Raw genomic sequence first — 11670 nt, forward strand, 5'->3', positions numbered from 1 at the left:
CTCTCTCTCTCTCTCTCTCTCTCTCTCTCTCTCCTCTCTCTCTTTCTCTTTCCCCCCACCCCCCATCCCAAAGTTTGGGGAAATTATGCTGTAGGAAATTCTAAAATGCCCACTAGGTGGCATTACAGGTACATTAGATTTTTAATATATAATTGGGGGACTCCATTGAGTGGATTTTGACTCTTAGTGACTGTGTAGGACACAGTAGAATCGCCCCATAAGGTTGTAAAATTTTAAAGGAAGCATACTGCTGCATCTTTTTCCTGAGGGGCGACTAGTAGGTTTGAACTGCCAACCTTTCTGTAAGCAGTTGAATTCTTTAACCACAGAGCCACCTGTGCACCTTAATCGGGAGAGTGGTATGAATAGGGAGGTGGGGGCAGGATTTAAGAGTTTTTAGCTGTTCCAAATTCCCTTGCAAGGGGTTTCACTTTGGCTGTTAGGAAAGGGGCGGGTCCCATGAGTTGAAGTGGTTGTAGCAAGGCCCCCTTTTGCCCACCGAGACAGCCCAGAGTCAGGCTGCTCTGTGTGTGTGAGCTGCAGAGCCTGGGTCTGAGCTCCCTGTCATGCCCTAGCCCTGCCCACTGGGTTTTTGCAGCCCTGATGGATGGTGAGTGAGCTATTGAGTGACCTGGCCTGGCTCCCCATGACAAAGCTCAGAAGACCTGACACTGGCAAGTGGGACTTGAGGGTCTCCTGGAGTTCCTGGCCTTTGCTCCGGAAGGAGGCAGTGTTACCTCTGAAGAGCTAGGAATCTTCTGGGCTGGTGCAGCTAAGAGATTAAACAAACAACTACAGGTTGGAAATGGAACCTGACTTCCCCTCCTTGGGGGCTTACTAGGGTCCTGCTCTAGTAGCCCCAGGCATCCATCCCAGATGAAGGACCCCACCTTGTGGGGCTTCTGCTGTCTCAGGAAATGTAGCCCTGGCGCCTTTAAGAGCCCAGGGCAGGCAGGAAAAGAATTTCAGTTTCAATCTGGCTTCTAAATTTGGAGTTTTGGGAAGGGAGGGATCAGATTTCAGCTGGAAGGGAAGGAGCTGACAGGAAGGCGCTGTGCAGAGCTTCCCCCATCCCCCGCCCCATCCCCCCCTCAGTTACTGACAGAGGAACCATTTACAAAAGGCTGATTCTCTGGGGAGTGGAGAGGCAGGAACGCAGCGTCTGTGAGTAATTTCCTGCTCAATATGGCTGCTCTGACTCACACGATTCCCCTGGGGTCACTGCGGGACTGCAGCTTGCTTGCTCGTTCTCGCTCTTTCTCTTCTCCCTTTGTGGCTAGAATGAGCTAATTTTTTTTTTTTTTTCAGCCTTCTCGCCCCCCACCCCCATTCCTTTTTTTCCCCATGTCTGTTTTCCTTTCCCAGAGTTCCACTGTCACCTTCTGAAGGACTTAGGGAGGCCTTGGGACTCTGAAGACGTCAGGGGACAACCTTCCTAGAGAACCAGTGTACCTCTGACCTTTCCGTTGGTGGAGGCCCAGGGAATTAGGGCTCCAGAGCATGAGCCTTACTCTGGATCTTGCAGCAGGCCAGAGGCTTTTTGAGGTCGCCTTCCTGTACCCCTCGTTAGTGTTGCTGAGCAGGCCCCTACAGCTGCTGCTATTGGGCAGAGCAGCTGGGTGCTTCTCAGGTGGTTTGTCCACAGGCCCTGTCCAAAGAGGGAAGCTGGTGACACAGTTCCAAGGACCCCTACGCTTCTGGGGCATGGGGTTGGAGTTTGGCTCTGTCCCCAGGAGCAGAGAGCCTGAGGCAAGGGGGAGCCTAGGGGGATTGATATAAAGGAGGGGTGGGGAAGCTGGAGGTGGAGCCAGATTGACTGGAACAGAGCTTGGGAAGGCCAGGCCTTGTAGGCTCCTGTCTTGGAGGAGCGAGCTTTTGACTAGACAGACAGGAGGGAAAAGTGTTCTGGATGAAGGCAAAGATCCTGGAAAAGCCCTGCTGGGACCAGGGTAGATTTTCCTCTAGTGCTAGGGACAGCCTGAGGAAGACCTGCTACAGAACTCAGAGACAAATTTCTTGGGAACTTGGGGCTGAGGGAAGGGGCAACATGGTGGCTGTTTTGGAGTTAAGCCTTTAAATTTCCTAAGAATTTCCCTGACTGGAGAAGGTGAAAGCCCTATGCGTGTTGGTCAGTCAGGCACTAGGCTACAGTTGAAGTGGGGGGTGGTCTGTACCTCTGAAGGCCCTTACAGTTAGGGCTGGTGTGGCACTAAACACTAGACCTTAAAGTCAATTTGAACTACAAGGTGGGTGGTTCAAATTCACCAGTTCCTTCTATACAGGATTGCTATAAGCCCGAACTGATTTGACTGTCACTTTAACAACAAACAACAACAACATGATAGAGCACTTCCCCAGCTCCTCACATTCCTCACACAGCCTCTTCTGGAACTTTCCATTCTCTGGGTACAAGTTGCTACTGCTTTGCCAGACTCAGCCCCTTTGCTTTTCAAAGTCTTTCTTTCAAAGCCTGGGGCTTAGGTTGCTGACCCCTGTTCAGTCTGCATCAATTTATGAACGCAGCTGCCCACAATGGGTGTTGGGTTCATAAATACAAATGTTTGGCCTGGTGGTGCCCATGGGACACGCTTGGGCACACAAGCTTCCCGTTCTCAGTGCTGTGGTTTCTGATGTCATGGCACCTTAGCTGGGCTTGCTACAGAGGATTTTTCTCCTTTTCTGGAGGGCCAGATACTTTCAACAAGGGGAGGCACCAGGAATGGAGCAGTCCTTAGCCCTGCCTGCTTTTTGCTGCTGTGGTTGCCATGCTGTCATCGTGTTCCTACGTCCTGGTTGGGCTGGGCTAACTTTCTGAACATACCTCTCTTCCCAGTTTGCTGAATGTGTCACCTCCCACGGCCTGCCAAAGAGAGGGCAGTCTGATGCCTGCCTTTGAGACTTAACCCACCTTGGCTCTTCCCCACACAGATCCCTGCTGCTGTTCTTCTTGCTGTGCCTATGGCAGGTTCAGACCAAGTGCTCACAGATGAGCCTGCCCTTTGTATGGGGGCAGCAGGGAGGGGTGGTCAAGCAGGCTCAGGGCCATGCTGTTGTGCTGTTTGTCTGAATGTTGATGAGTCACAGTGTTGGAGAGGCCCCATGTGGCTCTAGGGGAGTTGGTGGGAGCCTCACTGAGAGTTTATATGGGGATTTTATTTGATGGGAGGTGGGAATCAGTTCCCTTCTTCTGATTGTGGGAGAGAAAGTGGGGTGACTAAGGGGATGGGCAAGGGAGGTTATGTTTCTTCAGTGAGTCTCACAGGCATTAGTGTATGCCTGAGTGTGCGTGCATACAGGCAGGTGCTGTGGCCTGGTCCTCAAGCTTATGTGTGACCATGCTGTTGGGGAGCAGTGACACATTTCTGGGCTACCCCCCTACATCTGTGGGCTCTCTTTTTCCAGATGAAGACGGGTCCCTTTGCTGAACACTCCAACCAGTTGTGGAACATCAGTGCTGTCCCCTCCTGGTCCAAAGTGAACCAGGGTCTCATCCGCATGTATAAGGCCGAGGTGAGTGGGGACTTGTAGGAGGACCCTCAGCTACCTGTCAGCTAGTACACCTACTCCTGCTGCCACACTGGGGAACTGGGGTTGGAGACAAAGCAGAAGATGTGGGTCTTAGGGCCCTGACTGTCAGCCCCTCTTGATGCTTGGGACCCCAGAATCTTCCATCTGCGAAATAGGCAGTCAAAACAGTGGATTAAGGCCCAGCTTTGTTTGGTGACCCTGGGCAAGTCCCCTGTTACCAGAGTTCCAACCTGTCAGATGACCACAGGCCGTCTCTGAATCTCTCTTCCGTGGGGACACAAGACAAAGGGATGTTTTGGGAGGAGTTTCATCTTTTGGGGTACCATCCAAAGTACTACTTTTCAGTGTTCAGTGTGTGTCATTTCTGGGTGGATGAGAGGTCTCGTCTGGTGGCCCCAGCTGGCATTTTGAATGAGCTGATCAGGTAATTTCTGATGCAGATAGGGCTTCCCAGCTCTCAGGTGTGGAGAGGCAGGAGGCCGGGAGGGTATGCAGAGGGTATGCTGGGAAGGTGGCTGCCTTTGGGCTCCTGAGGCTGTTCTAACCTTCTCCCTTTCTCCCAACACAGTAGGAGCTTTTCCTCTTGTGAATGGTAGATGTTTTTCATCCTTTGCATTTCACTAGCTCTTCCCACATCTTGAGCAGACCAGTCCTGGGACTGCGTGACCCTTGGCTGGGAGGTATCTGGGTGTGAAGTTCCCTGCTAGAAGGGGGTAGGTGGGCCCCCAAAGTCCCCTCTTCTCCCTCAGACTGGCGCTGGCCACTAACTCATCATATCAGGTACTGTCCCTTAGGTACTCATGTCTTGACACTTGGCCCTTCACTGTCTTCTGTGAGGGAGGTGCCCTGGCCTGCCCTGCTCTGCGAAGACCTCAGATCCTATCTATAGAGGCAGAGGAGCCAGGTGAAAGAGGTATTAGAGGGGTGTCTGAGGCTTGGCAGTACAAATGCTTCCAGTTGAACCAGCGTCCTCTGCATGGCCCTGAAGGGGTTAACGGCTGCTGGTGGAACTGACCGGGCCTGGCCCTCTCTCTCCCTTCCGCCCCCTCTCCTCCCCAGTCCTCTTCCTCTGTACTTCACATCCTGTGTTTAGGTTCCAACCCACATACCTCTCTAATCTGAGAGGCGTCACTTGCTGGGGCTGTGCAGGCTCCTTCCGTCTGCAGCCCGCCCGCAGGGATGTCCACTCTGGCTTTGCCTGGTTGGACAGCACCAGGCCACTGCCCTCTGGGTGTCCTGTTGTTCCTGGCACCCTTACCTCACCCAGTGGGTGTGGATAGGGAATTCTGTCACCCTGCTTGGGTAGGTACATAGCTCCCCTCCATCCTGACACCCTCCCAACCCTGTGCCATCTTATCTTGCTTGGGTCTTACGTGTATCCTTCAACAGGTCTCTTTAGTAGAGTGACTCAAAAGTTATCTTGGCACAGGTGCCTTGTGGGGAAGACAAGAGACCCTGCCCTTCTTCCCCTACCTCTTCCCACTTTCCAGAGGCAGAGGAGCTCCAGGCTGACAGAGGATTGGGGAGGAGCAAATAAGATTCAAAATGGTGGTGGTGTAGCAACGTAAGAACAAAAGAGTCCATAGTGTAATAGTCCCTTGCAGCTGGAGAGACGGTAAGACAGTGATTGAAAGTTACCACCAACTCAGGACAAGATGAAAGATACACTGATGGATAGAAAACAAAGCAACTGTCCTGAACTCAGGAACTAGCTCTGGAGCTGCTCTGCATGTGCTTATGGGTGGGGGGCCTTCAGCCTCACCAAGCCTGTATAACAGCCAGACTCCATGGTAGGATATTGTTGTGACTCACTCACTGGGAGGTGTAATGCTCAGTGCCTATTCTTAAATTACTAGCAACTAGCTCTGAGGCTTTGGTCCATGATAATCCCCCCAAAACACAATAACTACCAAAAAATACCCCCAAAATTCATCCTCACTGCCATTGAATGGAATCTAACTCCTAATGATCCTTGGTCCATGATATTTCATGTAAGGACCAAGTGGGGAAGTCTTCCTTTTTCAGACTAGTCTTTGTTGAGGATTTTAGAGACCCACCAGTCAGTTGGCCTCTCTGAGCTGGCACAGAGGTCTACCAGGCCCTGGTATTGGGTGTCCTTCCTTAGGAGGCCCAAGGTTTGAGACTGTTTGTCCCAGTCTTTTTGAGCCAGAGCACCAAATGTGTTCAGTGTGTCTTGGTTGGTGGCAGGGCCATGTTCTCTAAGGGCTGTCACTGCTGGTACTACCATACTAGAGCTTACTCAGGGCTCAGAGAGCTACTTTTCCATCTTGATTCACTGTAACGTTGAAAAGCTTATGGTCTTGGCCTCCTGGCCTGGGCTTCCAGCTAGGAGGTTTATAAGAGTTTAGGCTGAAGCTGTTGCTCTGCCCAGGAACACAGTTTTGCTGATCTGGGTCTTGCTGGGATAGAGCCCTGACCCAGAGTCTCCCTTCTGCTCTGGCTCTGTTATTGTCAAGTGCCATCGAGTCAGTTCCGACTCATTGTGACCCTGTATAAAGTTTTCAAAGAGCAGCTGGTGAGCTTGAACTACTGACCTTGCAGTCTAGTTAGTGTGGGCATTAACCCTCAGTGCCACACCAGGAGCCATAGATTTCTTTGTCTCAAGAAACCTCATCCATCTCCTGTTGCCCAGCTCCTTGCCTCTCCCGTGGCCATAGGAAAACATTTGGGGTCGGGGATGGGGTCAGGGGATACTCCTTGGCATTATTCCAGAAGAGGGACCCTGTGGGTAGGGTGGAGATCATCTCCCCCTGTACCTCCAGGCTCTCCTCTTTGCAGTTTCTCTTGAATAAGAGCTAGACACAGGCTGACCTTTGACCCTTGATGGAATTCCAGGGCCCTGGGGGGGAGGGGGCCTTTTCCAAACTCCCACCACTTCCGTGATGACATAAGCACAATGGCAGCTCCCTTTGCCTCTGGCCTAGCTCTGCTGCTTCTCCTCCCCCAGGGACCACCCTGGCTGCCTGCTCCCCACTTTCTCTGCTCAGAGCCTGGAGCCTGGCTGTTGCCCTTGCCCTGTTCCTACATTACAACTTAGACCCTTGCTCTTCTTCTGATGCACAAAAAGGACTTCTTTTTCTCTGTTCCCTTCTTGGCCCCCTTTTGGGTCTTGTGAACCACCTCCTTCCACACAAGCACAGCTGGCCAAGACTGCCTCACCCTGCGTGCCTCACCCTTGTTTCTGTAGCTAGTGGTTGAGAGGAGGGAACCTAGACCCAGTCACGGTACCCCTTGTCCCTTCAAAGTTAATTAGAGTTTGAGACCCCAGCTGCACGCAGAATGAGGCCCTCCCCTCATCTGGAGTCCAGAAGTCTTATTTCAGCCCAGCGATGAGGTGCTCGGCACATTTGAATCACTTTGTGGCCAAAGGTGTGGGAGGAAGCCCTGGGCTACTCTTGGCAGTTCCCTACATGCCTAGAGCTACCTTGTGTGGAGTTAACTGGTGACCAGAGCCTGTGTGGTGGTTACAGCCAGGCCAGGATTGGCGCCTGACCCCTTTGTGCAGAGCAAAAGTGGTGCCCAGGCTGGAGGGGTGCTGGCCTGGAGATTGTGTTGTTGGCTGTATACCAGGTTGCTTCTGTGGAGGTCCTGGTGCTCTCTTTATCTTGCCTCCTCTGCCAGACTCCAGGGCCCAGTCTGGGATGGCTGGGGTCAGGAAGGGTGGCTGGGTCCCTGCTCAGCTGGGCCTCTGCCCCACGCACAGAGCTTCTGGGAATAGCCCTAGGAATGGAGGGGATGTCAGCTGGTTCTTATTGTCTCACTCTGAAGTGCCAAGATGTGTTTTTTTTTTTCAATTCAGAGGACTGAAAATCTCAGAAAATGGACTTGGCCCATTTTTAGACTTGTTTGCAAATGTTTCCAAGTTTCTTCTCTATGGGCCCAGGGGTCTGATCCTAAGGGGTTCCTATATGACTTGGGAGGGTTATTTACTTATTTATAATTTCATTTATTTTGTTGTTGTTGAGAATATACATAGTAAAGCATATATAACCATTTACCAGTATCTACATGTAATAGTGACATTGATGACGTTTTTTGAGTTGTGTAACCGTTCTAATTCTCTTTTCTGAGTTGTGCTCCCTCATTAACGTAAACTGTCTAATCTTTCCAATTCCTGTGGTCAGTTTGATCCTAGCTAGATTGTTCTTAAAAGACTATAGGGCTCAAGGCAGACCTTTTTTTCTTAATACTAGTTAAGTTATACTATTCAGTTTTAAGAAGACTTCAGTGGACACTTGATTTAAGAGCAGTAGTTTCAGGTGTTCATCCACCCTCCACGACTCCAGAAAGTCTAGAGTCCATTTGAAATTCTGTTCTTCATTTGTCCCTGTTGATTAGGATTATTTTATGGAATCTTTAATCAAAAGCTTCAGTAAAGGTAGCCAGCCACTATCTAGATCAGAGGTGGGGAACGTCTGGTCCTCTGGCCCTATAAGGCCCGAGAAATAATTTGGTCTGGCCCTGCCAAGGCATCCGAAGTTGTAGCCATCACAGTGGTGGTGGTGGTGGTAGTGTGCCATGGAGTCGGTTCCGACTCATAGCAACCCTGTAAAGGGTTTCTGAGGCTGTAAATCTTTACAGGAGCAAAAAGCCTCATCTTTCTCCCACGGAACGACTGGTAGTTTTGAATTGCTGACCTTGAGGTTAGCAGCCCGACTTGTAACCACTATGCTACCAGAGCTCCTTAGCCATCACATTGCTATTGTTGTTTGTTATGTGCTGTGGAATCGGTTCCAACTCATAGAGACTCTGTACAGGGTTTCTGAGGCTGTGAATCTTTACGGGAGCAGAAAGCCTCATCTTTATAGGCTAATTTTTAAGTTGGATAATTTTGTATGGCCCATGAATGATATTATAAATTTTGGCAGATAAAAGGCTTCCCAGCCTGATCTAAATCTTCTGGTCTCATGGCAAAGGAGGCAAGACAACTAACTAGTTGTTCTTAGAGGCAATTAATCATACATTCCATCCTTCACCTATTCTTGACTCTCCTTTTTCCTCTATTGTTCCAGGTGAATAGAGACCAATTGTGCCTTGGATGGCTACCTGCAAGCTTTTAAGACTCCAGGCACCATGCAATGAACTAGGACATAGAACGGAAGCATAAAACATGTTATTAGGCCAATTAACTGGGGTAGCCCATGAAACCAGGACCCTAGGAACCAAACCCTACAAAGTGTTTGACTGAACATGATAACCTTAACAGCTACCCTTTTTTGCTTGTTGTTGTTGTAAGTATATTTGTCTTAGTTATCTATCTAGTGCTGCTATAACAGAAATACAGGGGCTTTCAAAAAGTTCATGGAAAGATGAAATTGAAAGATAATTTTTCCAGGAACTTTTTGAAGCCCCCTTGTATACAAGTAGAAGACATCAACAAGCAAATTTATTCTCTCACGGTTCAGGAGGCTCGAAGTCTGAAATTCAGGGTTCCAGTTCTAGGGGAAGGCTTTCTTTTTTTGTTGGCTCTGAGGGAAGGTCCTCATCTACTTTCTACATTTGTGGACCTGGTGTTCCTTTAAGATTTCTGTATGTCTTGGCATTAATCTTCCCCTGGGTCTAGAAGGCTTTCAGCTCAAGGAACCTAGGTCCGAAGGACATGCTCTGCTCCCAGCTCATCTTTCTTGCTGGTACTGAGGTCTTTTCTTCTCTGCTGGCATCTCTCTCCTTTGATCTCTTATAAGATAAAAGGGGACACATGCCGTACCCCAGGGGAACTCCCCTTACATCAACTCAAGGCTGTGACCTGAGTAAAGGGGTTGCATCCCACTGTAATCTCCTTCCAGCTGATTGGCTGATCACATCATATCACACCATGGGGGATGACTATCATTTCATACCTGCCAAATTACATTACACATCAGCCAAACCACTAAAAATAATGGCTCTCAAAGTTGGCACATATTTACTGAGGACACAAGTTGGTCCATAACAATGTTAAATAAACTTTGCTAGTCCTGCTTTTTATAGGTATACAGCTTGTTGACAGTAGTTACAGTAATCAGCTGTGCAGTGCTACCCTTAATCAATGAAATATTCCCATCATCCTTAACCTCCTTTTTGCCTCCTTCCTGCCCTTGGTAATCACTAATAAAACTTGGTCTTTGTGATTGAGTTACTTGGTTAGCATAATGTCTTCAAGCTCCAGCTATTACTGAAGGATATATGAAGCCCTTTTTCTTCTCCTGTTACATGAGTAGTGTTACATTGTATATATGGACCACATCTTGTTTATCCTGTCATCAGTTAATGGACATTTGTTTTGTTTCTGCCTTTTGACTATTATGAATAATGCGTAGTGAACATTTGTGTACAAGTCTCTGCTCTCAAGTCTTTTGGTTATATCCCTAGGAGTGTAATTGCTAGGTCATACAGTGGTTATGGAGTCCTGGTATGACGATGTAGGATAAGCACTGGACCGTAGGTGGTTTGAATAGCAAGGTTAGTAGTTCAAACTCACCAGCCCCTCCTTGGAAACCCTATAAAGGGTCTCGCTATGTGTTGAAACCTAGTCAATGGCACTTAACAACAACAACAACATGGTAGTTATATTTTTAGCTTTCTGAAGAACCTCCTCAAAATGGTTGTACCATTTGTGTTTCTACCAGCAATGGATAAGGGTTTCAATTTTCCAAATCCTCTCCAATATTTTTTATTTTTTATCTATTTTTAAATCTTAACTATCCTAGTGGAGTGAAATAGTATCTCACTGTGGTTTTGATTAGCATCTCTGCCAGCTTATGACATTGAGCATCTTTTGATATGTCTGGTGACCATTTGAATGTCCTCTTCAGTGAAATGTCTATTCAAGTTCTTTGCCCATCTTATGATTAGGTTACTTGTCCTTTTGTTATCAAAGTTTTATGTGTGTTTTGGTTATTAGATTACCAGATATATGGCTTCCAAAGATATAGTTCCAGTCCCATAGCTTGCCTTTTGACTTTTTGGTAGAATGTTTGAATGAATAAAATACATAATTTTTATGAGTTTCCATTTATGTTGTCTTGCAGTTTGTGTTTTTGTTAGTTGAAAGATAATCCATTGTTACAGCAGCATTGTCCCTGCTTGTTCTAAGAATTTTATGGTTTTGGTTTGCATCTTTAGGCCCTTAATCCATTTTGGATTTATTTTTGTGTATGGTGTGAGGCAAGGATCCTTTTCTGTTTCTTTGCATGTGGAAATCCAGTTTTCCCAACATCGTTTATTGAAAAGAAACTTCTTTCCACAGTGAGTGAATTTAGCACCCTTATCAAAAATCAGTGAACCATGGAACTGTGGGTTTATTTCTAGAGTCTCAATTCTTTTTGATTGGTGGTGATGGTGGTGTTAAGTGCCGACCCATAGTAACTCTGTGTAGAATTTCCCAGCTTGAAACTACTGACCTTAAAGTTCAAACCAACTTTGCAGTCCAGCACATTAACCCACAGCGCTGCACCAGGACTCCCTTGGTGGGAGAGTTCTTACGTTTCTGGTCTCCAAGTTCTTTGGGCTAAGTGTTGTTACTTGGTTGCCTCTCTTCATGACTTTTGCTTTTGGGGTTGGACTGCTTTTCTCTCTCTCTGTTTGTGGAGCCATGGTCTTTGGGTGGGAAGGGCCTATGTCACGTAGGGAGTCTTGCCTCTCTTTGAAGGCCTGGGATGTACCTGAGCCCTAGATGGAGCCCTTCTGGGCCAGCTCCACCTCACTAGTCCAAGCCTCCAGAGTTGCTGCGCAGCCCTCACCTCTGCTCCTCCTCTTCCTGCAGTGCCTGGAGAAGTTCCCGGTGATCCAGCACTTCAAGTTCGGGAGCCTGCTGCCCATCCAGCCAGTCACGTCGTGCTAGGAGGGCCTCGCAGCCAGAGCCACCAGGCTGCCCTCCCCACCCAGCTGTGGACCCTTCCTTGCCCCTCCCCTCTGTTCTCTCTGTTAGACTGTTTACTGGGGTGGGGGTGAGCGTGGGGTAAAGGGAGACCAGAGTAAGGCTGAAGGACCTGAGTTGGGAGAAGTGACCAAAGTGTGGCCAGTTTCCTGACCTCCTCCCATGGCGGAGGGGCTGGACCTCCCCTTCTTGTGCCTGTCCCTCCTTTCCTCCCTTCTCTCCTCTTAGCCCCATTATGAGACCGTGGGCTGCCCTGTGCCACT

At 48.7% G+C, this 11670-nt stretch overlaps 1 protein-coding gene across 2 annotated transcripts in view; it reads left to right on the forward strand.

The window, feature by feature from the left end:
- PPP2R4 (protein phosphatase 2A activator, regulatory subunit 4) overlaps positions 1–11469 on the forward strand; it is a 50487-nt gene extending 39018 nt beyond the window's left edge. Inside the window, exons 8-9 of one of the 2 annotated variants that reach the window (XM_006834859.1) lie at positions 3403–3510; positions 11294–11469. In XM_006834859.1, the coding sequence (XP_006834922.1) occupies positions 3403–3510; positions 11294–11371 (186 nt within the window). In that variant the 3' untranslated portion in view covers positions 11372–11469. The remainder of the gene's footprint in view (positions 1–3402; positions 3511–11293) is intronic. The other variant, XM_006834858.1, reaches the window with a different exon arrangement.
- The last annotated feature ends 201 nt before the right edge of the window (positions 11470–11670 follow it).

The sequence above is a fragment of the Chrysochloris asiatica genome, unplaced genomic scaffold (genome assembly GCF_000296735.1).
Source record: "Chrysochloris asiatica unplaced genomic scaffold, ChrAsi1.0 scaffold00014, whole genome shotgun sequence".
NCBI lineage: Eukaryota > Metazoa > Chordata > Mammalia > Afrosoricida > Chrysochloridae > Chrysochloris > Chrysochloris asiatica.